The 24,383-nt window shown below is 45.2% G+C and overlaps 6 protein-coding genes across 6 annotated transcripts; 3 read left to right on the forward strand and 3 right to left on the reverse strand.

Annotated features, from left to right (window-relative positions):
• Positions 1 to 469: 469 nt before the first annotated feature.
• L199_006299 (uncharacterized protein) lies at positions 470 to 1,623 on the forward strand (the record flags this gene model as incomplete). Its single annotated transcript, XM_064891999.1, has 6 exons — positions 470 to 497; positions 559 to 687; positions 740 to 959; positions 1,075 to 1,238; positions 1,316 to 1,454; positions 1,524 to 1,623. 6 exons carry the CDS (start codon positions 470 to 472, stop codon positions 1,621 to 1,623), a joined length of 780 nt encoding a protein of 259 aa, XP_064748071.1.
• A 119-nt stretch (positions 1,624 to 1,742) lies between these two features.
• On the reverse strand, positions 1,743 to 4,488 carry L199_006300 (uncharacterized protein; the record flags this gene model as incomplete). The annotated part of the gene is made up of 8 exons (XM_064892000.1): positions 1,743 to 2,806; positions 2,866 to 3,058; positions 3,122 to 3,383; positions 3,444 to 3,714; positions 3,791 to 3,911; positions 4,036 to 4,134; positions 4,193 to 4,365; positions 4,437 to 4,488. 8 exons carry the CDS (start codon positions 4,486 to 4,488, stop codon positions 1,743 to 1,745), a joined length of 2,235 nt encoding a protein of 744 aa, XP_064748072.1.
• A 1,040-nt stretch (positions 4,489 to 5,528) lies between these two features.
• L199_006301 (DNA-directed RNA polymerase II subunit RPB1) lies at positions 5,529 to 11,797 on the forward strand (the record flags this gene model as incomplete). The annotated part of the gene is made up of 14 exons (XM_064892001.1): positions 5,529 to 5,612; positions 5,768 to 5,864; positions 5,921 to 6,093; positions 6,174 to 6,437; positions 6,492 to 7,056; positions 7,110 to 7,290; positions 7,343 to 7,422; positions 7,475 to 7,496; positions 7,546 to 7,593; positions 7,645 to 7,705; positions 7,772 to 8,887; positions 8,941 to 11,381; positions 11,443 to 11,547; positions 11,620 to 11,797. The coding sequence occupies 14 exons, from the start codon at positions 5,529 to 5,531 to the stop codon at positions 11,795 to 11,797; spliced, it is 5,415 nt and encodes a 1,804-aa protein (XP_064748073.1).
• A 507-nt stretch (positions 11,798 to 12,304) lies between these two features.
• L199_006302 (uncharacterized protein) lies at positions 12,305 to 15,292 on the reverse strand (the record flags this gene model as incomplete). The annotated part of the gene is made up of 13 exons (XM_064892002.1): positions 12,305 to 13,045; positions 13,108 to 13,247; positions 13,307 to 13,511; positions 13,575 to 13,644; positions 13,710 to 13,783; positions 13,836 to 13,925; positions 13,985 to 14,014; positions 14,103 to 14,488; positions 14,562 to 14,640; positions 14,703 to 14,826; positions 14,898 to 15,006; positions 15,084 to 15,133; positions 15,198 to 15,292. The coding sequence occupies 13 exons, from the start codon at positions 15,290 to 15,292 to the stop codon at positions 12,305 to 12,307; spliced, it is 2,193 nt and encodes a 730-aa protein (XP_064748074.1).
• Positions 15,293 to 15,774: 482 nt separating this feature from the next.
• Positions 15,775 to 22,325, reverse strand: L199_006303 (uncharacterized protein; the record flags this gene model as incomplete). The annotated part of the gene is made up of 7 exons (XM_064892003.1): positions 15,775 to 15,913; positions 16,013 to 16,141; positions 16,211 to 19,355; positions 19,465 to 20,415; positions 20,475 to 20,910; positions 21,134 to 21,662; positions 21,742 to 22,325. The coding sequence occupies 7 exons, from the start codon at positions 22,323 to 22,325 to the stop codon at positions 15,775 to 15,777; spliced, it is 5,913 nt and encodes a 1,970-aa protein (XP_064748075.1).
• A 589-nt stretch (positions 22,326 to 22,914) lies between these two features.
• L199_006304 (uncharacterized protein) lies at positions 22,915 to 24,087 on the forward strand (the record flags this gene model as incomplete). Its single annotated transcript, XM_064892004.1, has 5 exons — positions 22,915 to 23,255; positions 23,312 to 23,429; positions 23,504 to 23,596; positions 23,688 to 23,781; positions 23,912 to 24,087. The coding sequence occupies 5 exons, from the start codon at positions 22,915 to 22,917 to the stop codon at positions 24,085 to 24,087; spliced, it is 822 nt and encodes a 273-aa protein (XP_064748076.1).
• Between the last annotated feature and the right edge of the window lie 296 nt (positions 24,088 to 24,383).

Consider the following 24,383-nt stretch of genomic DNA (forward strand, 5'->3'; position numbering starts at 1 on the left):
TATTTTTTCCTCATGATTCCGGTCCTTCCCTTCCTTCACTGTGTGCTGATGTCATATACCAACAACCCGGTCGTACGTCGGTATATGATGGCATAGGCGTACAATCACTGACCGAGCTGATCGACACCAATCTACCTGTCGAGACGGATAACACTGACCTCTCTGGATATCATTTCATTCATCTCTCCTGCAATCAGCGACCCCATTTAGCACATCATCCCTTCATCCTTTTATCGCGCTTTCATCAACGATCCATGAAATAGCAAGTACAATTACAATAGTACCCAGATACGACTACATAACAGACAAAACCCATAGTCCAGAAAAGCTAAGGCCCGCTTCAGTCTTTGAGTATTCTTGAGTGATACATACATAACGGTAGCTGAACTATCTGGTATAGTGTCTCCAATCCATATTGACCACTTTGTGTAAATCTTGCATCTGACCCAACTGATTCACGTAAATCAAGATGAGGCAATCCTACTCTATGATCTCCGGTGTGTCCCTTAAGCGATACAAACCAAAATCATGACTGTCGCTGAACATACAGATGTGAAGTGCTCGCTGTGCTAGTGACCATCGATCTACTGGTCACGGCGGTACCTACCTCCCTCCAGATTAGAGGAGAGACTACCAAAGCGCCTCTGATAAGTTCGAAGGGTATTCAGCCAGAGGACGTTGATCAAGGTAAGTGATCGGCCACTAAGATTAAGTATGTACTGACTCGAAGATCGTCAAGGTCCATGGGACTCTTCGTGGTTCAATTCCGTCGCTGTCGCTCTAGGTCATGCTCGTCCCAACGTTCTGGAACAGTGCTGGAGTGGTAGCTCAATCGACGAGGTCACCGAAGCGGATTTCAGCTTGTATGATAAACAAGGTGAAAAGAAGACGTTGAACGTAAAGTTGAAAGATGTCGATGATAAGAATGAGGCGGATTGTCATAGTGTGAAACAAGCATGGTAAGTCACGTTAACCCTCAAATCATCTGAACAATCTCTCTTAAAGATCAAAGGATAGATCCAGGAAGGCGATTAAGCTAAACTTGCTAAACTTGCCTTTCGCATGATATTGTAGGTGGATAGGCGGATTGGAGCATGCTGCTCTTCAAATGGGAGGATATACAGGATTGGATACCGATCCTTTCACCGCCGGACAACCCACAGACGCTTTCAAGATGCTCACCAACAAGGACGCCGAAGTATACGATTTCGCAAAAGAGCAGAACAAGGATGATCTGTGTGAGTTCTATGATACATTACTATCAATCATGTTCGACTGGCAGTGTAGTGATTGAAGTAATGTTTGCATTGTCTAGGGACATTGTTCACCTGGGCTGCTCATACACCCATTGTATTTTCTTCTATCGCCACGGACGGCACAGAAGTATGGTTCGCCGTGTTATCAGCCACGAGCGGAGATCTAGAAGATGGTGAAAAACCTTGGGAGAAAGGGGAGTGAGTGATACTTACAGCACCATATTAAACGTGGTGATTTGACTGACGATGGGCCATTGGAACGCACAGAGTCAAATACTACGCTGCGAATCGTCATACGATCGATACCCTTAATCTGGCCAAGGAGGGCGATCAGATAGCTCATGCCGTACATTGGAAATTCGATTAGAGCAGACTGAACACGTCTGCCAAACATGCATTATCAACTTTTGGACATTTCTACACATGTATTTGATATACATTAATTGTACAACTAATCTTTCCACCGACATAGCTCAACAGAGTCGTCTACAATTCAATCAACAATGCCTCTTCCTTCTCTTCCTTCTCTACTGTCTTACCGGGTAAAGGTAGCTCGGAAGGTGCATCGGGGAATATCTGGCCAGGAGCCGATGGGAATGAATTGACACTGTATACTCCGGATGGAAGTTGATTGGAAGTCACACCATTGGGTTGTTGTTGCAGCTGATGTTGTTGTTGTGGCTGCTGTTGTTGATGGGGTTGTTGCGGTGGCTGCGATACCTGTTGAGCTTGTTGGACTGGAGGATACGGCTCGTACGATTGCTGTACAGGTTGCGAAGGCTCATACGATGGTTGTTGTTGGAGTTGTTGCGCTTGTGAGGTCACACCATCCCATTGTTGATACTGATTACCATTCCACTGAGCGGGCGATGATCCAAGTTGATTGTGTACTGGCGCAGGAGATCTGTATGATCCTTGGCTACTTGGTGCAGGTGGTGCGGAAGCTTGTTGGACGCTTGAGTGAATACTGGTCGTCGGCGAAGAAGGAGGATGAGAAGCCATAGGCACAGGAGGAGCAGTTTCTTGCTGAGATGGCGTAAGAGTAGGACTCTCCACGGCATAAGTCACGGGTGCACCATAAGTCATGGATGCTTGACGTTGCGGAGCAGGTGGGGAGGAGATAGGATGAGCATGCAGAGAAGCATGTCTTGCTAAACCTGACTGCTGTTGGAATGTCTGAATAGGTGATGGCGAGACAGCTTCTTGTCTGTAGGGATACTGTTGAGTCTGAAGTTGAGCATAGTTTGGCTGACTTGGCATTTGAGGATATAAAGACGGTGCAGCTTGCGATTGGGGTTGAGGTGGCTGATAAGCTGGTTGAGAAGGAGGGGCGTATTGAGCGTAGCCATTAGGAACGGAATAACCTTGAGGAGCGTAGGGATACGTTTGTTGCTGTGGAGTTGCATATGCATACATCGATTGATGCTGTTGATACCTCCTTTGCTGTTCTTCTTGCGTTCTTCGTGCAGAGTATGCTTGTTGACCATCTAGTATTTGACCATAGAGAGAGACAGCCTCGGATAATTTGCTTTGCATTTCCGTGAGCATCTCTGCAGAAAGTACTGCAGAGTCAGTAACGTCATGTATGAAAGCATAAGTCGACACTCACGTTGTTTCGTACTCTTTTCTTCCGCATTCCTGTGTAGCTTCTCTCCCAGCGCATATGCCTGTTCCGCAAGTATATGAGCATGCGGGAATCTCCTCAAATCCCTTTCTCCATAAGCAGCCATCTGATCCATAGTGTTGGAGAAAGTCAATATCGTCTCGGTTTCCCTTGGAGCAAGATCGAACGTAGGCAAGGGCTGCATAATCTCAGTCAGCTTGACGCTCACTGATAAATTGAATCCAGCGAACTAAAAGCTTACCTTGTATTCAGGTTCATCATAGCCGGTAGGAGCGCTAGGTCTAGCTCTTTCCATATCCCTTAAACTAGCCTCAATTGCCAATCTCAGATCCTCGTCATCCTCTTCGGCTGTTCCATTTTTCCGAGCTAGGGGAGGTTCGGAGCCTATGAAATTACTTCCACCAGGTTGAGATTCCGCCAAAGACAGCTCGATAGCTCGTTGCAGATCTGCATCGAGATCCGCTCGACTCCGAGGTGTTCTTCCAGGAACAGCAGGTGCAGGTCTAGCGAATCCAATCCCACATGTTAGTATGATAAAGAATGAAATTGTTACACAAACTAACCCATCTGGAGTCTTTCCTTTCCCGGACTTGACCCAACAACTTTCACAAACTCTCACTTCCTCTGTTATACCAAATCTGGGTAAAGCCATTGTCCGACTTGAACAAGCTTGATCGAAGACTAAACCACAGTTCCTACAATGATGTTTTCTGTTCGTGAATGTGAACGCGGTACGACATCGCATGCAAACATCGCTATCTACCCATGCGGGTGCCGTTGAAGTCGTGAGGAGATGAGAAGGTACTGGCGCCGGAGGAGGTGGGAAGGAGATGCCTTTGATAATAAGGTCAGCTAGATTACATACCGATATACGATTGCATTTCAGCTGAGAAGTGGTAAATACACTCACCAGAGTTTTTCAGCTCGTTATATACATCAACGAAGAAGCTCAACTCGTTCTTTGACTGAAACGCCAAAGCCCATTGTTGGAATAGTTTCAATAACATCTGTTTGACCTCGGGACTTGTAGTCTGGAGATAAGATACACACGTCAGCAGAATTGTAAGAAGACAATTCTATCAGGATAGTGACATGGTAGAATGCGAGATGGTGGTGAGGGTATCCAAAGCCATGACAAAGGTAGCTTTGACCTACCTGAGATTTGATCAAACCCGATAATTCGTCCACAAATTCCTTACTTGCGACCTCTGCTAGAAAGTGATCTCCACCATTTTTGATACAAGTATCGGTTAGCTGCTCGATTGGTCAGCTGTCTTACCACTAAACAGATGTGAAAAAGGAATGAGCTTACCCCCAAAGCATACATCTGAACCCTACCGTTCTTCCCTGCTATCCTCCTTTTCAAGCTCTGCATTGCTATTTTCGGCTGTACAGATTTTGATCTAATCATGTCTGCAATCTCTAAGGCAGTTGCTATATCCTCTGATTGGGGGTAAGGCAGATGAAGCGGAGAACATGCTTTCTCTATTGATCCACCAAAATGGGAAGGTCAGAGCGGCAAATGTCATGAGATGAAGATAGGAAAAGAAACGTACCTGCTAATTCCTCGAACTGAGGATTAGTCGCTGATCCCCAAAGCCATGACATTTTGGGCCACTGTACTGAGAAGATGAATGCGGGATCGTATCGTTGAGTAAGGAGCTGATCAACTGTAGCCTGGTTCAACGCTGACAAAGGATCCGCCGCTAGTGGTATCTGATTTCGTGATTTCGTATATCTATAGCCGAGTGATGGAAAGTTGCACGAATTCCTGCAGATATGAATATTGAGCTTCGATGAAGGCCCAGAATGAGCTGTTCGTATGTTGATTTACTGTTGCCAATCGCAGTTCGACAATGAGGTGAGGTGTTGTTGAAAGAGGTTGGAGGGGTGGATTGACGACGGTTAATGCTATCTATGGACCGGTGACGCTACCGTAGGTGGCATAAGCAATCGAGTGCCACATTGACATATCACCGCTGAGGGGCAAGCGGGATTAGCCAAATAGTTCCGTTGATGGTTGGGTTGGGATTGTTGGATTCGCGCTCACTCAGCGATACCACTAGCACTAGCACTCAATCTTCCACAACAAGCAACGATCAACTCATCTTTGTTACTCCCTCACCTCACCCAACCCATCCATCTCCTACTTCTTTATCGGAGTAGAAAGATCAAGGGAACAGCTCATATCGACCCATCATCATCGAGTAGGAACACTCGCAGAAAAAGTCACTTTTCTCCAATCCTCAAAACACGTCGAATCGCCTGACCGGTAATCGATCTCCTGCTCCCTCCTTCCCTTCTTTTCCATCGACAACACTCCCTCCATCCTCATCTAGATATCCAGCACTCCCTCTCAGCCCCAGTCTTCAGGCTTCATAATACCCTTGCACCAGCGTTGCAATAACGACGAAGGATTATACCCCCTCTGTTCCAGATAGAAAGAGACTGGTGGATATATTTAGAATCTTCATCGCCACCTCAATTCAGATCAATTGTACATTGTTTTTCGGATATCACAAGGAAGTGTAAAAGTAATCGAGGTCGCATAGAATAATATCAGAAACTGTAATAAGCAAGGATTTGCGTAGAATAATATAGACTGGGGTATTTAAGAGTCAGGAGGAGAAAAAGGATAATTAGTCAAAATGACGGTCACCTTCCCATACTCATCGGCTCCGGCCAAGCAGATCAAGGAGATTCAGTTCGGTGTGATGAGTCCTGAGGAGATTGTGAGTTGTTTCTTCCTCTTTGTTCGTTTCCGGTCGAAAGACCTACGGTGTGGGAAGAAAGAGGGGGATATTTGTACATTTGTGGTTGATTTGCTGTTCGATTTGGTATGCATTCGCTTACACCACTGGTTTCACTCGTATCACACGCTTTTCAGAAAGCATTCTCTGTGGCCAAGATCGAATATACAGAAGTGATGGATGAGGCTACGAACAGGCAGAAAGTTGGAGGTCTGATGGACCCTAAAATGGGCAGTAAGTCGTCTTTTTAAACCGAAGACGATGCCGGATCTGTGTTCACACGAGAACAGCCATCGACCGTAATTTCAAATGTCAAACGTGTCTGGAAGGTATGGCAGAATGTCCAGGTCATTTCGGTCATATCGAATTAGCCAGACCAGTCTTTCACGCCGGTTTCATCATCAAAGTGAAAAAGATCTTGGAATGTGTTTGCTATAGCTGTGGGAAACTCAAAGTTGACATGGTAAGCTCATCTACCCAACCGTATGGACTGCCAGATGAGCATCACATTGACGCGAGTGCACTGTGCATGATGTACAATAGCGAGATCCAATGGTTGCGAATGTCGTTCGAAGAGTAAAAGCCCAGCATCGTCTGCGAGCTGTTTGGGTATTGGCGAAAGATAAGAAAGTCTGTGAGACTGATTCGCTGGAGGACAACCAGGATGGTGATGCGACAGCCGAAGATCAGTTCATGGCTGAACAGGGGAAACCCAAAGGTCATGGTGGATGTGGTCACGAGCAACCGTTATGGCGGAAGAAGGGTCTAAAGCTTACTGGTATATGGAAACCTACGGATAAAGGAGAGGTCAGTCTTAGTTGATCCAGTCGACTGATTCCCATACTAACTTTGTCCAATCAGGATACTGCTGAACCTGAAGAACGCAACGTATCTCCAGGAGAGGTACATAATATCCTCAAGAAGATCCCACCTGAAGATTTGCATATCATGGGTCTGAACGCTGAATACGCTAGACCAGATTGGATGATTCTTACAGTCTTGCCCGTCCCACCAGCAGCTGTCCGACCTTCAATCGCCATCGATGGAGGAGCTTTACGAAGTGAAGATGATTTGACGTACAAATTACAATCGATCATCAAATTCAATGGTATTGTCAGGCGGATGGAAGCGGAAGGTGTACCTCCGAGCGTGGTCAACGAGCAATTCGATTTACTGCAGTATCACGTCGCTACTTATATGGACAACGAGATTGCTGGTTTACCGAGGGATCAGCATAAAGCTGGAAGAGCTATCAAAGCTATCAGAGCGAGATTGAAGGGAAAAGAGGGTAGAATGAGAGGAAACTTGATGGGTAAACGAGTGGACTTCTCAGCTCGTACGGTTATTACTGGTGATCCCAATCTGCAGTTGGACCAGGTTGGTGTTCCCAGGAGTATAGCCATGACTCTGACTTATCCTGAGAGAGGTAAGCTAGCGAATTATGTGCGCTGTGGGCGTCTAGCTTACACGTTCCTGTAGTGACCCCATACAATATCGTCTATCTGCAAACTCTGGTGAATAACGGTCCTGCAACGTACCCTGGTGCCAGATATTACGTCAAGGATACTGGAGAACGTGTGGATTTGAAGTATAGGAAATCCGGTGAACCCATCAGTTTGCAGTTTGGTTGGATCGTAGAGAGACACCTCAAGGATGGAGAGTGAGCTACAAGTTTCATTATGCCCTTAGAGTTAAGCTCATCATGGATATAGCTTCGTTCTATTCAATCGTCAACCGAGTTTGCATAAAATGTCCATGATGTCGCATAGGGTCAAGCTTATGAACTATTCTAGTCAGTCTTATCCTTAATCAGGTGATATCTCATAGCTGACGTTGTTCTCTAGCTTTCCGTCTGAATCTTTCGGTGTACGTATGCGAGACATATCATTTGACCGAAGCTGACTTTATACTATAGCACTTCACCTTATAATGCCGATTTCGATGGTGACGAAATGAACTTGCAGTAAGTAGAATCCCAAGAGTTATATGAATTCTGCTAATCATTTCTTTACAGCGTACCGCAAAGCGAAGAGACGCGAGCAGAGCTCAGTCAGATAGCTTGGGTTCCCAGACAGGTACATATCTAAGCGCCGAGCTGAATGTTTCTCGAGCTTGGGCTTACATTGCTACTTTCTCTGCAGATTGTCTCGCCCCAGGCGAACAAGCCCGTCATGGGTATCGTGCAAGATACTCTCTGTGGTATCCGAAAGTTTACCTTACGAGATAACCTTCTCGATTGGCTACAAGTGCAGCATATCCTCCTTTGGACTGTCGGCTGGGACGGTACAATACCGCCGCCTGCTATTCTCAAGCCTAAACCAATGTGGACTGGTAAACAGCTTCTATCGATGACGATTCCCAAAGGTATCAATATCACCAAGAAGAACAATGAGAAGCCATCACCCATTGATGTGACCGATGAGAATGTGTTGATAGACAACGGTGAATTGATATACGGTACCATCGTAAAAAACATGGCTGGTGCTGCCAACGACGGTTTGGTACATGTCATCTTCCGAGAATTAGGTCCAGTAGCAGCCCGAGATTGGTTTTCAGCTTGTCAACAGATGATCAATTTCTGGCTATTACATTACGGTTTCTCGGTTGGTATCGGTGATACCATCGTCGACAAAGCTACCATGGCAGGAATTACAAATCGAATGGTGGAAGCTAAAGAGGCGGTACAAAGGCTGATCTCAGAAGCAGAGGCGAACAAGATGAAACCTAAACCAGGTATGACGATCAGAGAAACCTTAGAAGCGTCAATTGCCAATGAATTGAACAAAGCGAGAGATTGGACCGGTAAAACCACGCAGGATAACCTGAAGGGAGATAACAATGTCAAACAGATGGTAGTGTCTGGATCAAAAGGTTCTTTCATCAATATCTCTCAGATGTCAGGTGTCGTAGGACAACAGTTCGTCGAAGGAAAACGTATAACGTTCGGGTTCAAGCATCGTTCACTACCGCATTTCTCCAGGGATGATTATGGTCCAGAATCAAGAGGTTTCGTAGAGAATTCGTATCTTCGAGGATTAACTCCTCAAGAGTTCTGGTTCCACGCCATGGGAGGAAGAGAAGGTTTGATTGATACTGCGGTGAAAACTGCTGAAACGGGTTATATCCAGCGAAGATTGGTCAAAGCGATGGAAGATCTCAAAGTTGGATATGATGGTACGGTGAGAAACTCGGTTGGAGATGTAGTACAATTCTTATACGGTGAAGATGGTATGGATGGTTCTGCAATGGAGAAGCAGGTGAGTCAGAAAGCACTGCGTGGAATCATGCAGTCCTGACCTAGTCACTGTAGAGTCTCGATATCATCCGTCTATCAAATAAAGCTTTCGAGCGAAGATACAAGATCGACGTCTTGAGTGCTACAGGTGGTTTCAAGAAGGGTGCTTTGCAAGCAGGTATCGATCAGAGCTCAGTGGAGTTGCAGACGTTACTCGACGAGGAGTTCCGTCAATATACCGAAGATCGACAATTGCTCAGAGACCATATCTACACCGATGGTACTCCTGGTCATCCTCTTCCTGTCAACATTCAACGAGTCATCCAGAACTCTCAGCAGATCTTCCATATTGATCCTAGAGTTCCTAGTGATCTAGACCCAGCATACCTTATAGAGCAGCGACAAGCTCTTTCAGATCGATTGGTGGTGGTTCGAGGTGACGACAAGCTCAGTAGAGATGCTCAGCATAACGCCACTCTCGTCTTCAACATGCTCCTTCGATCACATCTTGCCACCCGTCGAGTGATAGAAGAGTATCACCTGAATAGAGAAGCTTTCGATTGGGTTATTGGAGAAATTGAGCAAATCTTCAATAAAGCTGTCGTCAACGCATCTGAAATGGTCGGAACCCTCGCTGCGCAGTCTATCGGTGAACCTGCTACCCAGATGACATTGAACACATTCCATTATGCGGGTGTAGCTTCTAAATCTGTCACCGGTGGTGTACCCCGATTGAAGGAAATCATCAACGTCGCGGTGAACATCCGAACTCCTGCGCTGAATGTCTATCTTGATCCCGAATACAGTCGTACTGAAGAAGATGCTCATCAGATCATGCGAAAACTCACCTACACCCGTCTCAGAGACATCACTGCATCAGTCGAGATTTTCTATGATCCTAAGTTGGATTCAACAGATATCGAGGAGGATCAAGATTTCGTGGATGCGTTCTTCGCTATCCCAGATGAAGATATTCGATTGGAACTACACTCGCCATGGTTGCTTCGTTTAGAACTTGATCGAGCCAAGGTATTGGAAGGTGGTTATGAGATGTCTCAAATTGTAAATGCCATAGCAGAACAAGTTGGAAAAGATGTCTTTGTGATACACTCAGAAGATAACGCGCCTAAATTGATTATCCGATTGAGAGTAGTGGCCGAGAAAGAAGATGAAGAGTTACTAGGTGACGAAGATATGTTCCTGAAGCGAATCGAAGGTACCTTGTTGGATCAAGTGGTGTTGGGTGGTATCAAAGGTATCCAGAGAGTGTTCATCTCAGAAGGTAAACAGGTGGTGCTTTCCCAACATGGTGAATACGATCAAGCGAAAGAGTGGTTCCTCGAAACGGATGGTATCAACCTGAAGGAAGTCATGGCTGTAGATGGTGTAGATGGACCGCGAACCTACTCTAACAACTGTTACGAGGTATACACAACTCTCGGTATTGAAGGTGCTCGAAATGCCCTATACAAGGAATTGAACGGTGTTATAGAAATGGGTGGTTCATATGTCAACTATCGACACTTGGCTTTACTCTGTGATCTTATGTGTTCAAAAGGATCTTTAATGTCAATTACTCGACATGGTATCAACCGTACGGACGCTGGTGCCTTATCGCGATCATCTTTCGAAGAGACCGTCGAAATTCTCTTGGAAGCTGCGGCAGTAGGTGACGTAGATGATTGTCGAGGCGTAGCGGAGAATGTACTTCTTGGTCAAATGGCACCTATGGGAACAGGAGCGTTCGACGTATCGTTAGACATGAACATGTTGAAGGATGTGATTGTCGATCATCGATTACCTGTTCAAAACATGTTGGCTGCCTCTGGTGGATTAGCGGGAGGTATGACACCTGGTGGAGCTATGACGCCCTACGACAACTTCTCACCAATGTGGGATGGAGCGAAAGGATCAGTCGGATCAGCTGCTTTCTCACCAATGCAAACTTCAAATAATGAAGAAGGTGGTAATTTCGCCTATATGGGATACGGAACCTCACCAATGCACGGTGGAATGTCACCTGCAGCAGCTGGATATTCACCTTCTTCACCTGCTGGATATTCTCCTACTTCCCCATTCGCAGTTACAAGTCCAGCCTATTCGCCCACATCACCCTTCGCAGGTGCTGGCGCGGCTTCACCATGGGTACCAAGAGGTGGATTTGGAGGAGCCACTTCACCTGCTTATTCACCTACTTCACCTCAATACTCACCGTCTAGTCCTCAATTCTCACCCGCCTCGCCATCCTTCTCACCCTCCTCACCCACGTACTCGCCCGCCTCACCTGCATATGCAGGAACAGGTGCTGGTGCAGGTATGAACCGAGCTTCACCTTATTCCCCTGCTTCGCCTGCCTATTCCCCTACTTCACCAATGGGAGGTATGGGAGTTACCTCACCACAGTACTCGCCTACTAGTCCTAGATACTCGCCTGCTTCGCCTGCGTTCTCACCAACCTCACCGACTTATAGTCCAACTAGTCCGGCGGCATTCCAAGCTACCAGTCCAAGGTATTCGTGAGTGGTCTATACCTTACACGGTTGAAATATGTTTACTGATGTTTAAATGTTTGTATAGCCCAACGAGTCCTCAATTCAGCCCCACGTCTCCTACTTACTCTCCTGCTAGTCCTGCATACTCACCTGCCAGTCCAGCTTATTCCCCTGCCAGTCCAGCGTACAGGTGAGTAACTTTCTCTTCATCAACGTCAGGAGATATATTAAGCTGATTGACGTATGCGACGTGATGAACTAGTCCTGCCTCACCCGCCTATTCGCCTGCATCACCTGCATACGGTGTGAATGGCAATGCGGCTCAGGCCAACGGACAAAATGGAGCTGGACAGAGACCTAATGGAAATGCCAATGGACAAGTAAGACCTGGATGGGGCAATACAGGTACCTATGGTGCTAGTCCAAGTTGGAAGAGTTGATCTAAGACGAGTTGTGAATGGACTATGGCTGTGGAGTAGGGCCAGAGGATGGTAGTGGAGGATGATTGATTTGTTTTATGGGTATACAGACAGTATAGGTAAAAGTAGCGTGTTGTTCATATATGGAAGTCCCTAATACTCAGTGATTTCAGTCATCTTCTTATTATTTTATCTTTGTTCTTTTCTTTCTTCAGAACGGCACTTCTGAGAGAGAGAAAGAAAAGATTGTACTTTAGCTATTAACTCGTAGGTTTTGTTTTCCCCTTTTTCGAAAGAGAGAGAAAAAGAGAAAAAACTTCAAAACCACCAAAACACAACATATACTATCCCCTTCAAAATAGCTTAAAATAATATATAAAAATGCATGTTTCGTGGAATCATACATCGAATGCATATATGTATATTTGTAAGACACTTGTACAACACTTATACTTCCCTGGTACAAGTACAAGAAACACTAGATGATAAGAAAATATGATGTTATGTGGATAAGATCTATATACTACTTTACTTTGGTTTGAAAAACGCTTTGATACCTTCTGGTTTCTTCTTTTTCTTCTTTCCTGATGCTGTTCCTCCATTCGTTCTACTTGATGATGTCGAGGTTGAAATTACTGAAGAAGGACCATCACCATCTTGTAAAGATAACGCGAAATGCCAATCTTCATGTTCCTGTTTCATCGCTTTCAATAGTACTACTCGTGTTTCTTGTTCTATATCATCGGACGTTGAGATGATTTCATTACATTTGGGACATTTCCATATTCCGTCGATTTCATCATGAATAGTAGATTTCGGAAGCTTCGAAGGTCCTGCTTCTGAGTTCTCATCAGATATAATCACAGGAAGATCATTGTCCTCTTCTTGTATCTGTACCGATGTCGAAACCATGGCCAAGGAAGGGGATTCTTCTCTCTTGACTTTAGTCACTTCCCCTTTCTTAGTCAAGAATGCATCTAATCCCATCTTCTTTTTACCCGTATGTAACGTCGGTAATCTAGGTTTCTTGGGTGATGGTTCCGCGGAGCTGGACGAAGGTGTGAGAGCAGGCGTAGGTGTAGGTGAGAGTGGTCTTTTGGCGAGATTCAGATCTGATATGGTTGGGATGGTCGTTGAGGAGGATGAGTTGTTTACCGATAGGGAAGGACGGGCCTGCTGAGGTTCTTGGGGTTTCGGTTGACCGAAGAATCCTTCTATACCTTGCTGACCACCTTCTAACTTCTCCAAACCGGTGAACGATAAAGCAATCTGCAAGGATACGCGTGAGCTGTAACTCGTCAACAGATTGAGTGGGGATTGCACAAGCTCACATTGTTTAACTTCATATTCCCGGTTTTCATCGGCAGAGTCGCTTCTTCCCATAACTTCCTAGCGTATTTCAGGATATAATCCGTCGAGAGATTACGCGTGAAAGGAAAAGGAGTTTGTCTTGATCTCGAGGGGTCAATACCTATTCATAACGGGAACTTAGCATAACCTGTCTTTTTAGCTGGGGCAGATCGAACGTACCTTGCCTCGTACTCAGAACCAAAGTCTTTGGCCAAAGACCAGGTGCTACCTCCCTCGCTTCTCTCAATCGGACATTCAACTCGCCAGATAATACCGATAACCAATGATGACCTTGTTCTGGTGTTCTCACATTCGGTCGTACATTCTTGGAAGCCAGCATTGATTTTGTGGCCACTCTGCCTTTAACTTCGGTATGATCGATACCCTATTCAGGGAACGTCAGCTCGAGCATTGCCGCAGGAAGAGCTGCAGGATGAGCTAAACTCACTCTGAGAAGGTTGTATACCCATATACTCTCTTCGCCGAAACGAGATTGCATTTCCTCAAGTGGAACGAGCCTGTCATAGCCGACAGTGTCAACCTGTCGTCCGGTCAAGCAGAGGTCCGACCTATTTGGACTTACAACATGTCTCCTACCGTCTTCGCTCCGTACTCTGTAGCTATAGCGTTTCCGAGTTTACCTCCGAGTGTACGTATCTGATCGACTTGTTCAGCAAATTTTACAGCCTTATCACCGACATGCACTCACATCAGTGAAGTCCCTATCCCTCAAGAAAGCAGCTGTAGCGCCAGCTCTCAGTACAGTCTGATTGTTGGGCTTCTTCCAAGCTGAGCAGAGCTGTAGGATGATATGAGTCAGCTTCCTACCCATTGGGTGGATCATATAGCTGAACGTACCTTTGCCATTGCCTTATTATGTGCGATACCCTATGCAGTCCATCCAGTCCGCTTCGTATCAGCTTATCATATCTACCGATTGATATATCATGATTATAGGTCAGAACGCAAGACTCACAGCAGAACAAGTATAATGTAACTGTCTAAACACCTCATCTCTCGTATTCTTCATGATCTCGGCACCGATACATAACGCCCAATCCTCCCACGTATCTCTATGACTATTCCTCCTTATAAGATTGTCCTCATCGTTACCATCATCACTTCTTTCTTCTTCGACATCTCCCTCGTCTCCCTGGGATGAGTCTTGGAGTTCGGATTCACCATTGATAGGAAATACGTTCCCTGCCTTTGACCAATTGATAGGCGGTGCTGGAGGTAAAGGGGAATCTATACCTTCTGGTGCGTCGTCTGGAATCGTCGATAGGTAAGGATGTCTAGTGAGGAGTTCCTCGAGTACCATGGGAGTAAGATCGAGGAAGGCTTCGTCGATTGACGCTTTCTCTGATAGGAGAATCCCAAATCAGTTGTGTATCTCTCAGATTCGACGATCGACCTGAAGATGAAGCCGACATACCAATTTCACCTTTAGGGACCATCTCTTTGAAGATAGCCAAGATCTTCAGACTTTCTCTTCTATATGGATCCAGACTGACCTACGTGATATGAAACATCAGCTTTTGCACTGAAATGATCATATGTAGACTGAAGCACTCACTTTATGAGTTTGGGGATCCACTTCACCCCAATATCCAGCTTCGGCCTCCCCATTCCTATAAGTAGCTACGTGCTGGACTACCAGCTCGGGACACATCTTTCTAGCTTCGTCCAAAGTTGTAAATCTGAACTCCAAGCGTTAGCTAGGTCTGCCTTGTTGCTTAGACTTATCCAAGCAGTCAATAATGTAGCTCACCTTTTGATCCCGTATTTCCTCGCTGGATAATTGACGGCGATGATACTTTGCCATTGTGCGCATATCAGGGGGATATCATCCGGTAGACCAAGTCTGACTTGTTCGAATTCTGCGATTGTATGATGAGCGATCAGCAAAACAAATCTTACGAAGTACATTGATAAAACACAGAGATCAAGAGCTCACGAGCGTAAGCAGCATCGATATCACAATGGGCGATAGTCCTCAGCGGATTGCTGTATCAAGCATACGTTGTGTCAGCTATCAATGTCGTTGGTTGTGATAGCTGATTTAACCCACAATACAGTCAAAGCCTGAGGACTCAATAGATGTCTATAGGTGACTGGTCCATTGTCGTTCCCTGACCTTTTGGAAGGTCCCGATAAGAATGACATCTTCGTTTATTATTTGCTTGGCTCAGTAGTCATCTCATCTTACAGTCAAGTCGAGCGGGTGGAGTATGTAAATATTTGTATGGATACAAGCAGGAAGAGGAAAGTGATAAATCGCAAGTCGTGAATTGTAAACATTCGACAATGTCCAGTCAGTCAGAGTGGAGGACATGACTACATGGACGATCGAACAAGAATAATGACGACGCGTTACGGATATCCATCATGCTAGAGGTTGCTCTTGGAGGGCTGCTTGAAGCAATACATGACATGAAATTCATCCCTTCAAGATATAATTATGGAGGATATTCGCTACAATTACAATATACTACATTGTATAATGCTGAAAAGAAAAGGATTGAAACATGAAGGTATCGCAGTGTTAGAACTGAAGGAAAACAAAAGGCAAGATATGAAGAAGACAACTTGTTCTCTATGTTCCGGTTTGATCAACCCTACAAGAGACCATACTTGTAGCATCCACACTATAAACATCCCCAACCACCCCCATCAGAAGTCAGCTCCAGCCTCCTAGCTGTCAAATGAGGTATATTATGCATTAGCCAAGTGGCTTTTCGAAGTTCGTCCAATCGACCAATATGGACGTATTGTCTATGTCCTCGTCTAAAGTACCAAGAATGATCAGCATCGACCTCGTAGCAGATTGAGATTTTCATATTCACGATTGGAGATCAAAGATGAATGAGATTAGAGTCAACTCACCTCATGGAAATATCCAATTCTCCATGTTCATCCAGATAAGGCATATGACCGAAACTTCCTGAACCAGCATACAAATAAAGTATGATCCATCTTCGTATATCTACGAACATTCCTACTACCGCACCGCACCTATTACCGCCACATCAATCATATCAGCTTTTGATACTGCATTATACTCATGGCATATTCTCGACTCACTCTCTCATATGTAAATTGCATTCTCCCTCCTCTCCAACCGAACAACAATCCCCTCCTAGACAAACCATCTCCCCGCAGAAAAGACATAACGCAGGGTAGGTAGGTTTTGTCTTACATCTCGAGCACTTCCTATTCTGATAGTCCAATACCAGCGTTTCCCACTTGGTAGGTAATCTCACTAATTCGTATGTTCCTGGATATTCCAAAGACGGGATGATCCGTCCCTGCGAGGCCCACTGGGTTAACCATCTAGCTACGATTGGCGTTTCGGTCGTTGATGGATCACGAAGCGTATCATGAGGTGAAGGGATCCCCAACAAGGTCAACAACCTTCTGTATTCACATATACCAGGTGTTTTGAGAGTATCTAAAGTCTCGGGAGTCATCATGGGGTATGATCCCGACACGGCATTATAGATGATTGCTGCTCTTCGGAGGAAAGGTAGTGTATGTGAATATACCAATTTCGCTAGCATCTCATCAGGGACCATATTGACGATCGACTCGGCGTCGGCGAAAGGTCCAGCATTTCGTAGGATCGATAACATTATAGGTTTGATTCCCGTAAATAGTTCGAGGGCATCTTGTACAGTTGGATCTTCCGGTGGGATTGACCGTGACGAAGGTTGGAGCATCTTGTAAGAGCTTGATGATGAATTGGTCGCTGAAGAGGATATACAACTTCTCTTGATTGATAAGGCTAATCCGAACATTGATCTGATCAATTCAGCATAATAAGCCATAACGATCACCGATTGTAATAAGTCAGGTGCGATTGCGGCGGTTTCAATGACCATACCGAGCGGTTTACGAAGTAAGAGTGGTGAAGGTAATGTCGAAGACCTATACCAATCAGGCAAGAATCTAGCGAAGATTCCTACTCTCAGCGCAGTTCTATCGAATCCAGGTCCGAAGTATAAATCTAATTCTAATTGTAACAACCAAATCAATTTCTTGATTAATTTCATTGACAATTCCGGTATTTGCTCTGCGACCGATAATACTTCTTTTCCATTTATAGTCGTTGGTCCACCAAGTCCACGTTGGGTTATTTCAGCCATCGAAACGGTATATCCAACCATATCGTCGGGCAAGTACATGTGAGTCTTCTTACCTCGAATACGATGAGATTGTTCAGATAGAGGTCGGATCAATCCCCGCATTCGATCAGCCATTCGAGAAGTACTTTTCATATGTCCTCTTCGATGAGCGTGATCCAATGAATGAACCGAGAACATACAATCGGAGAACCAAGGTATCACTTCACCGGTTTCGAAATGATGATCCCATATCCTCTGACTATCCGCCACTCGAAGTAAACCCTCACTCGATACTTTCCGTATAGTCACTGACAAACTAGGTAATTTCTCTCCTTCCTTCTTGAGGACAACAGCAGGTTTCCTGGGTGTCATACTGGGTTCAACGGGTATTAAGACGTTTCCGAGTGATTTACACAGGGGACACATGTATTCTAAACGTACAGCATTTTCAGGATGATGTCTCTGGACTTGTTGTGTATGTCGAGTCTTGGTAGCTTCGAAGTAATTCGACATACATTGATCGTGCATGAAGTGACTGCACGCAGACATGTGAATTCCGAATTTCAGAGCTGTGCTAGGATAACCTTGTGTTGAGATTGGTTCAGCTCGATCACCATCCTCGTAAGCGAATCGGTGGTATCTAGTCGGTTTATCCAGGCTTGTTGGAGTTTGAAGAGACTCTTCGAACCAATCTCTATCGTGGACCGCTTCTCGAATCGTTCGACTAGGTTGGAGAAGAGCCAACATACCACCAGGAGCTCTTGAGGTTATATCTTCTTGACAGACTATACATTGTCCATACGTTTCGTTCTCAGCGTGGACTCCATCTTGATCCATATCAGTATCTTCCGCCATTGACTCGTCTTCGTCACCACTTTCCTCTTCCATCATAGCTACAAAGTTTTGTTGCTGCTTTGCGAACGCAGCCATGATTGCCTTCTGCCTTGCAGCGGCAGCAGCTTTCGGATCAGGTTTCGCAGGTGAGGAAAGCTGTAATAACGATTCGGCTTCCCTATTTGCACGATAGTCGACGGTATATTCAGCTGGTAGGTGTTTCACTATCGTTTCTAATATATAGTCAACCCTCGCCTTGTATGGCTTGTATGCCGACTGAGTTTGCATTATCCATAAATTCTGGAAAGTCGAATGATCACCGTCAGCTCCTTTAATTTGAAGTGAGGCTTCAGCGAATTGACTCGGAGCAACCGATAGAGCTATCATAGCGAGGTGGAGAGAATAGTCAAGCACAAAGTCCCAGGTAGGTATAACCGGTGCAGCTTTCGATTCAGCTGGCATGGCGGCATGAACAATCAAAGCCCATCGATCGGGATCGCCCATATGTAGACAATGCGATAACGTCCAGTAGACCAAGTCGCTGACGACGTTCGTGTGGAGGAAGTCGCCAATGTTGGAGAATGGGTGCTCGGCAGGAGGAAGTTCGAGGGGTCTGGGCAAGATGAAGGGATCTTCCACCGATGGATTACGTTTCTTTGCTCTAGCGATGAGCTTGTCCATAGCTCCACGCTGGTCGTTCTTGGTATAGTAGTGCCAGTATGGATCGACTTCGTCGTACAGTTCGTCTTTGAGGGAGTATTGTCCAGGAGCAGATTCAGTTGGTTCTCTAAAATCGGCAACTGATCTCAGGATGGGCGTCACGCTTCCCTCTTGACTTCTTTCAGGTAGCTTCTTGTAGATTTCGTAATAAGTCAAAGGTTGAACTGCAAGTTGGTGTATGATGTGTTTTCGCGTTATCTTGTCTCTCGACCAACCATCGACGATAGCTGGATATGTCACAAGGTGGATGACCAGCAGTAAGAAATCTTCAAGGAGGTTGATACGTTGTTTTGGTTCGGTAGCGTGGGACAACCAGATATCTGGATTCTTCGGGTTACCTCTGAACCACGGCGATAGGCCGAATCGATCTATCATAGCGACCATGAACTTGAGAGGATCAATGATACATAGACCAAACTGTAATAGGAAGAAATCTTGATCGAGTGTTGCCTCTCTGAGGGTCATTTCTCGATAATGGTGGTGCTGCATTCTCATCGCAGCGCCGTTCTTCTTCCACATATCAGCACGGATCTGCGAGAGCACCACGTGTGCTAGAAAGGCCACAGCATCAGCTGAATGTTCTTTCTCTGATGACATCACGAGCGCCGTACATGAATGGACGAAATTCTCTGGAAAACCTGACGGGAGATGTAGACTTACTTTGGATTGACCATTCGATGATCATCAACTTCATCCTCTCACTATCACTCTGATTCTGAGCTCTCAACACGAATTTCTCCATTATCTGCCTGAAATTCAACCCCCTCAAGGATGAAGTGCTGATGTCATCGTTCAACTGGCCAAGATGTTTCCCAAACGATTTGACCATTTCTGCCAAGAGGTAATTCAAATAATGGTGGAAACTGAAAGCTTCTATGCGAGTGACAGATTGTTTGATGAGTGAGAATCTTGAGTTTTTATATAAAACATCTTGAACATCATGTTCAACCGGTCTTTGATATTTCTCTTTATCCAAAGTGTTGGACATCAACATCATATCGGTTAATATCCTGTTGACCACCACCGCCATAGATCCCAAGACATTATCTATCGTTCCGCTCAAGAACACTTCTCCAAGTTCTCGACAGAGTTTAGACATGTCCGGTAAGATGATGAAAGATTTGTACCAGTCGACTTCGTATTCTACGTGTTCGGTCTGTTCCCTTTTCTGAGGTTGTAATCCTACAAACATATTGATGAACAATAAAGCTCGGTTGAATAACTGGGGTTGTCGAACGATGAGTTTCCTCATTTCTGGATGTCGAACCATACTTCTAAGATGACCAAGTAAAGCCAGGCCTTTCTTATTCCTGAATGCAGGTGCATCGGTATCCATGCGACCTTTGGCTGAATTATCCGTAGGATCGAAATGAAGAGGAGGAATGACCAGTCGATCGCAACCGTCAGTCTTGATATTTTGCCCAGTGAACCATGCGTGGGCAACACTGATTACGTTGTTGTACAATTGGCCTTTGGCTGTGGCATGTACACAAACAGCTCCATTGGTGAAGATGAGGTAAGCCGATGAATAGATGATATTCGTATCCAGTTCCCGTTCTTGGAAGATGTAATGTTCGACCAACCGTGGATAATTGATTGCGAATCGTGAGGCTGAAGTTGATATCATTAGTTTGGGTAACTACTAAATGTTGGTGCATGACCAAACTCACCCAAATCCTTTCTCACATCCTGATCAAACAATAACACCGAGCAGTATATCTGCCTCATCTCCCATTTGGCTTTCTTCCATAATCTAGAATCTAACTGTAACAACCAATCGATTCTTCTCGTATCATGACCGCCCATAATTTTACCCCATTCAAGATCTTTCAGATCTGGGGCTAAAGGAGTTCCCGCACCCACACCAGCGTTTCTTAACCTCGGTTCGTACAGAGCTTTCGCTAACATCCTCTTGAACACTGTATCGTCTCCATCGATTGTCGATTGGACCATATCGTATAGCCAAGATATCAAGAGTCCGACAAGTTCTTCCTTAAATGAGTCTGAGGCAAGACGTAATGAGACAGGAGCGTCGATTTGCTGGATCATGCTCGCTCCGTGGAAGGCTATTATAGGGTTCGATGAGACCAGAACAATTTTGCGGCCCTGGATAGGCGAAAAAGGCTCGTTAGTGAATGATTACATCGCCTACGTAAGTAAATACATCTCCCAATCTGCGTAGATTATGATTATATAAGGAGAGAGAAGGAGGCGGAAGGGGGAAAATGGCGGAAGGGCAAATGGGGGGGCAGAGGGAGGGGGTATTGAAGGAGAAAAAAGATGGAAGGAAGGAGGAAGGGAAGAAGAGTAATAACGCAAGTCCACTCACCACTTCGTCCACTTCCCTAACCCATTGTTCCGCTACTTCCCATTTGATTCCCAGAGCATCTCTAAGTTGTCTAGCCACTTCTCTCGAAACGTGTTTCTCATCTTGCCACATCACCACGCTCCACGGTCCCTTATCCCTCCTTTCTTTCATTTCGCCCGTAGGTTGTTCCGAATTACGCATCTCTTCCTCCGTCTTCGGTAAATGACCATACTCGGAGGGAATCAAGGAATGTTGTAATGTTTGTATGATAAATTCCAAGACCATTACGATTGTACGATGAATTGCCAAAAGAAGGTTATCCGGTATTTCATACTTTAATGTTTGTATTGGTTTTTCACCCTCCGATAGAGGCGGATGATGTGAACATCCTTTACATGATGGAGGGTCGGTTTTCCATGCTGATGGATCACCACAATCGCAAGATGCAGAAAACGAATATGATTGTCCGAACAAGACTTCATGCCCTTCGTGATCAGATGAATGGAAACATTCCGCACAGAGCACGACAGAAGGATTTATAGCGCATGTCCTGGAAGATCACAAACAAGACTTGTTAGTATTCTGATAGTGTGGTTCAGGATGAGGATTTTAACGAGGTCAGTACTCACTTGCAGGTGAACGTCCTATCAAATCGATTGAACACTTTCCCACATATCGTCCCATTCCTCACTTTCTTAAATGACCTATGACCTTTAGATTTATAGATCTCATCTAGCTTATCTTGAGCTGCACTTAGACTCCACGTTTTAGGTGAAGGTAAATTATCTTGAAGATCATTGATCAACCAATCATTCAAATTCCCAAAACTCGGTATTTTCAGATCTACCTTCTCCGGCGAGCTTCCTGCATCAGATGAGTTGATAGTGGTAGGTAAGAAGTATTTTATCCAGTCTGATCTTTGCCATATACTTTGAAACAAGCTTCTGATCAAGGCTGCCTTGACTGAATTGGATATCTTATTGTCCCTTTGTAGATGCGCGGTGGCCAATAGCTCGGATAGAGCTTTATGAGGATCTGTAGGGGGTAAGTTTGAAGAACCGGTGAACGGGATAGGCTGTAAGATTGAAGATCTAGAGGACGACGAGGATGCCTGCGGTTGGGCTTGGTCTCCACCTGAACCAGAACCGGAACCGGATGATCGTGAGAATGGGTTGAGAGAGGAGGGGAGGAACCTCTCTCCTGGCATCGGCATGGTGGGTTATATGATCGAGTTGTGCAGATCAGAGGAATCGAGGTGATAGGGCTTGCGTTGAGGTGATGAGTTACTTGTGTTCGTTATTGTTAACCTCAAGACATAAGATGCTTTGGTGTGGAGAGCGTAGACAATGGACGTCCCCTACGGTCCGAGGCGCGTGTCCTAATTTCGTTTATGGTTCGTTACGATGAGTAGTCGTTGACAAGATTCTGAAAGAGTGTAGTGGCTGATGGCTATGCTTGTATTGGTGAGGGTTGAAGTGTCTGACAGGTTGATATCATGCTCGTCCTCATCCTCATCATCATCATCAATGAATCGTGACTTGCACTTTGCCAAGGTCAGGTCAGGTCCCAATTACAGTTACGCGTAATCATGATCAATCAGATCAATCCGAAGTATGCCACGTCACGTCATCCCCCCCGTCCTACGGTACCAGCGTTATCGTTATCAGTCTCGTCTCGATGACCTGATCGCATACTCTCACTCGTGAATAGCGTCAAACGTCACGATAAATCTGTACCTATAAGCAGACCAGCTTTCAAATCTAAGAACCAACGAAGAAGCAGACCTTGTCAAAAGAGATACAATGTCATCCCGCCCTTCAACTTCGTCGACCCACCTCCCCGTCCCACCCTCAATCCCACCGGCACTCCATCAACTAGCCAACCCCGCTCCGGTACTCATCGACTCGCAGTTACCAAATTACCTCTTACCGAATGTCCTCGACCTGCTTAGAGACTCATCAAGGCATGTGATACGGAGAAAGAGGGAGCAGGAGGATTCCCTAAGGTCTGAGGGGTTATTACCGCCTTTAGAGAAAGGGAAGGGCAAGCAGATTGAGGATGAAGAGGAGAAGCTCGTAGAGGATGAGCTGGTCAGGAAGGTTGAGAGAGTTGGATTGATGGTCGGTGGTCATATTGCTGAAAAGTACGTCATAGCTGTATCTTCGCGCAGCCTATTGCTGATGTTGTTGGTCAACTCAGGTTGACACTGGCAAGACCACCTTTGGCAACTCACTTGGATATCATCAAATTCATATGTAAGGATCTGTTCTTATATGTGTATTCGAAACAGATCGATAATCTACGTACGAATCATAAGGTGATTTAAGTGATCTTCCAAACATAGAGTCGAACCTTTCTTCTCGACACAGGGTGCTAATTATGGTTCTACAGGGAATATTCGTACTCCAATCTCATTCATTCCCCCCTCTCATACCTCTATCAACCTATAAAGGCTCCTCGAACGATATCGAGATTGCTAAATCTGTAAGCTGACTTGATATATTCAAGAATATCTTATCTCATCATTTATAGGATTTGTTTTTCTGATGGCTCGTTTATTGGATCTTTATCATAGCACCTCTTATTCCCCCAAGCTTTGTTACAAGGTGCATTAGTCAGATTAGGTATGAACGCCGTTGTGACAGCCGAATCAAGTGGATTACCCCAATGTGAGTTGACCTCACTCTCCCCTCTCCTTTCTTAGTTCCCCGTGGTCCTTTTATACGCCCTCATGTCTCCGTCTTCTGCCCCTTCCCTATTACCTTACATCGGTACTAACCTCATGTTTCCATTTCGAAGGTACATTCCAAATCCGTACCATCAAACCCACCACCCCAGTTCCCTCGACACCTTCCACAGCAGGTGCAGGTACACCTAATCTCAATCCGCAGCAGCAAGGTCAGGCTGGAGTACAGAGACAAACGAGTGATCTGAGAGGATCGACAGGGTTGGGTATAGGTCATGCTGGTATATAACGCATCGGAGAAAAAACGTCGATATCCTTCATATATTCATCTATATCATATCAACATATGAATATTTGTATGTTGGTTCATTAATTCGTATGAACCCCATGATCAAGAAAGCCAAAAAGCAAGGCGATGTTACTATAATTCCATGGCATCTCTGATCGCTGAGACTACTGTTGCAATTATCAATCTTTGAATGTGTGAATTGTGAAGAAACCTAATAATACATCTCAATCTCCATCTTCATCTCAAACTTCATCTTCTCTTTGACATATATCAAATTGTATTTCTCTTTTCTCTTT

Source organism: Kwoniella botswanensis, chromosome 1, assembly GCF_036426115.1.
Source record: "Kwoniella botswanensis chromosome 1, complete sequence".
Lineage (NCBI taxonomy): Eukaryota > Fungi > Basidiomycota > Tremellomycetes > Tremellales > Cryptococcaceae > Kwoniella > Kwoniella botswanensis.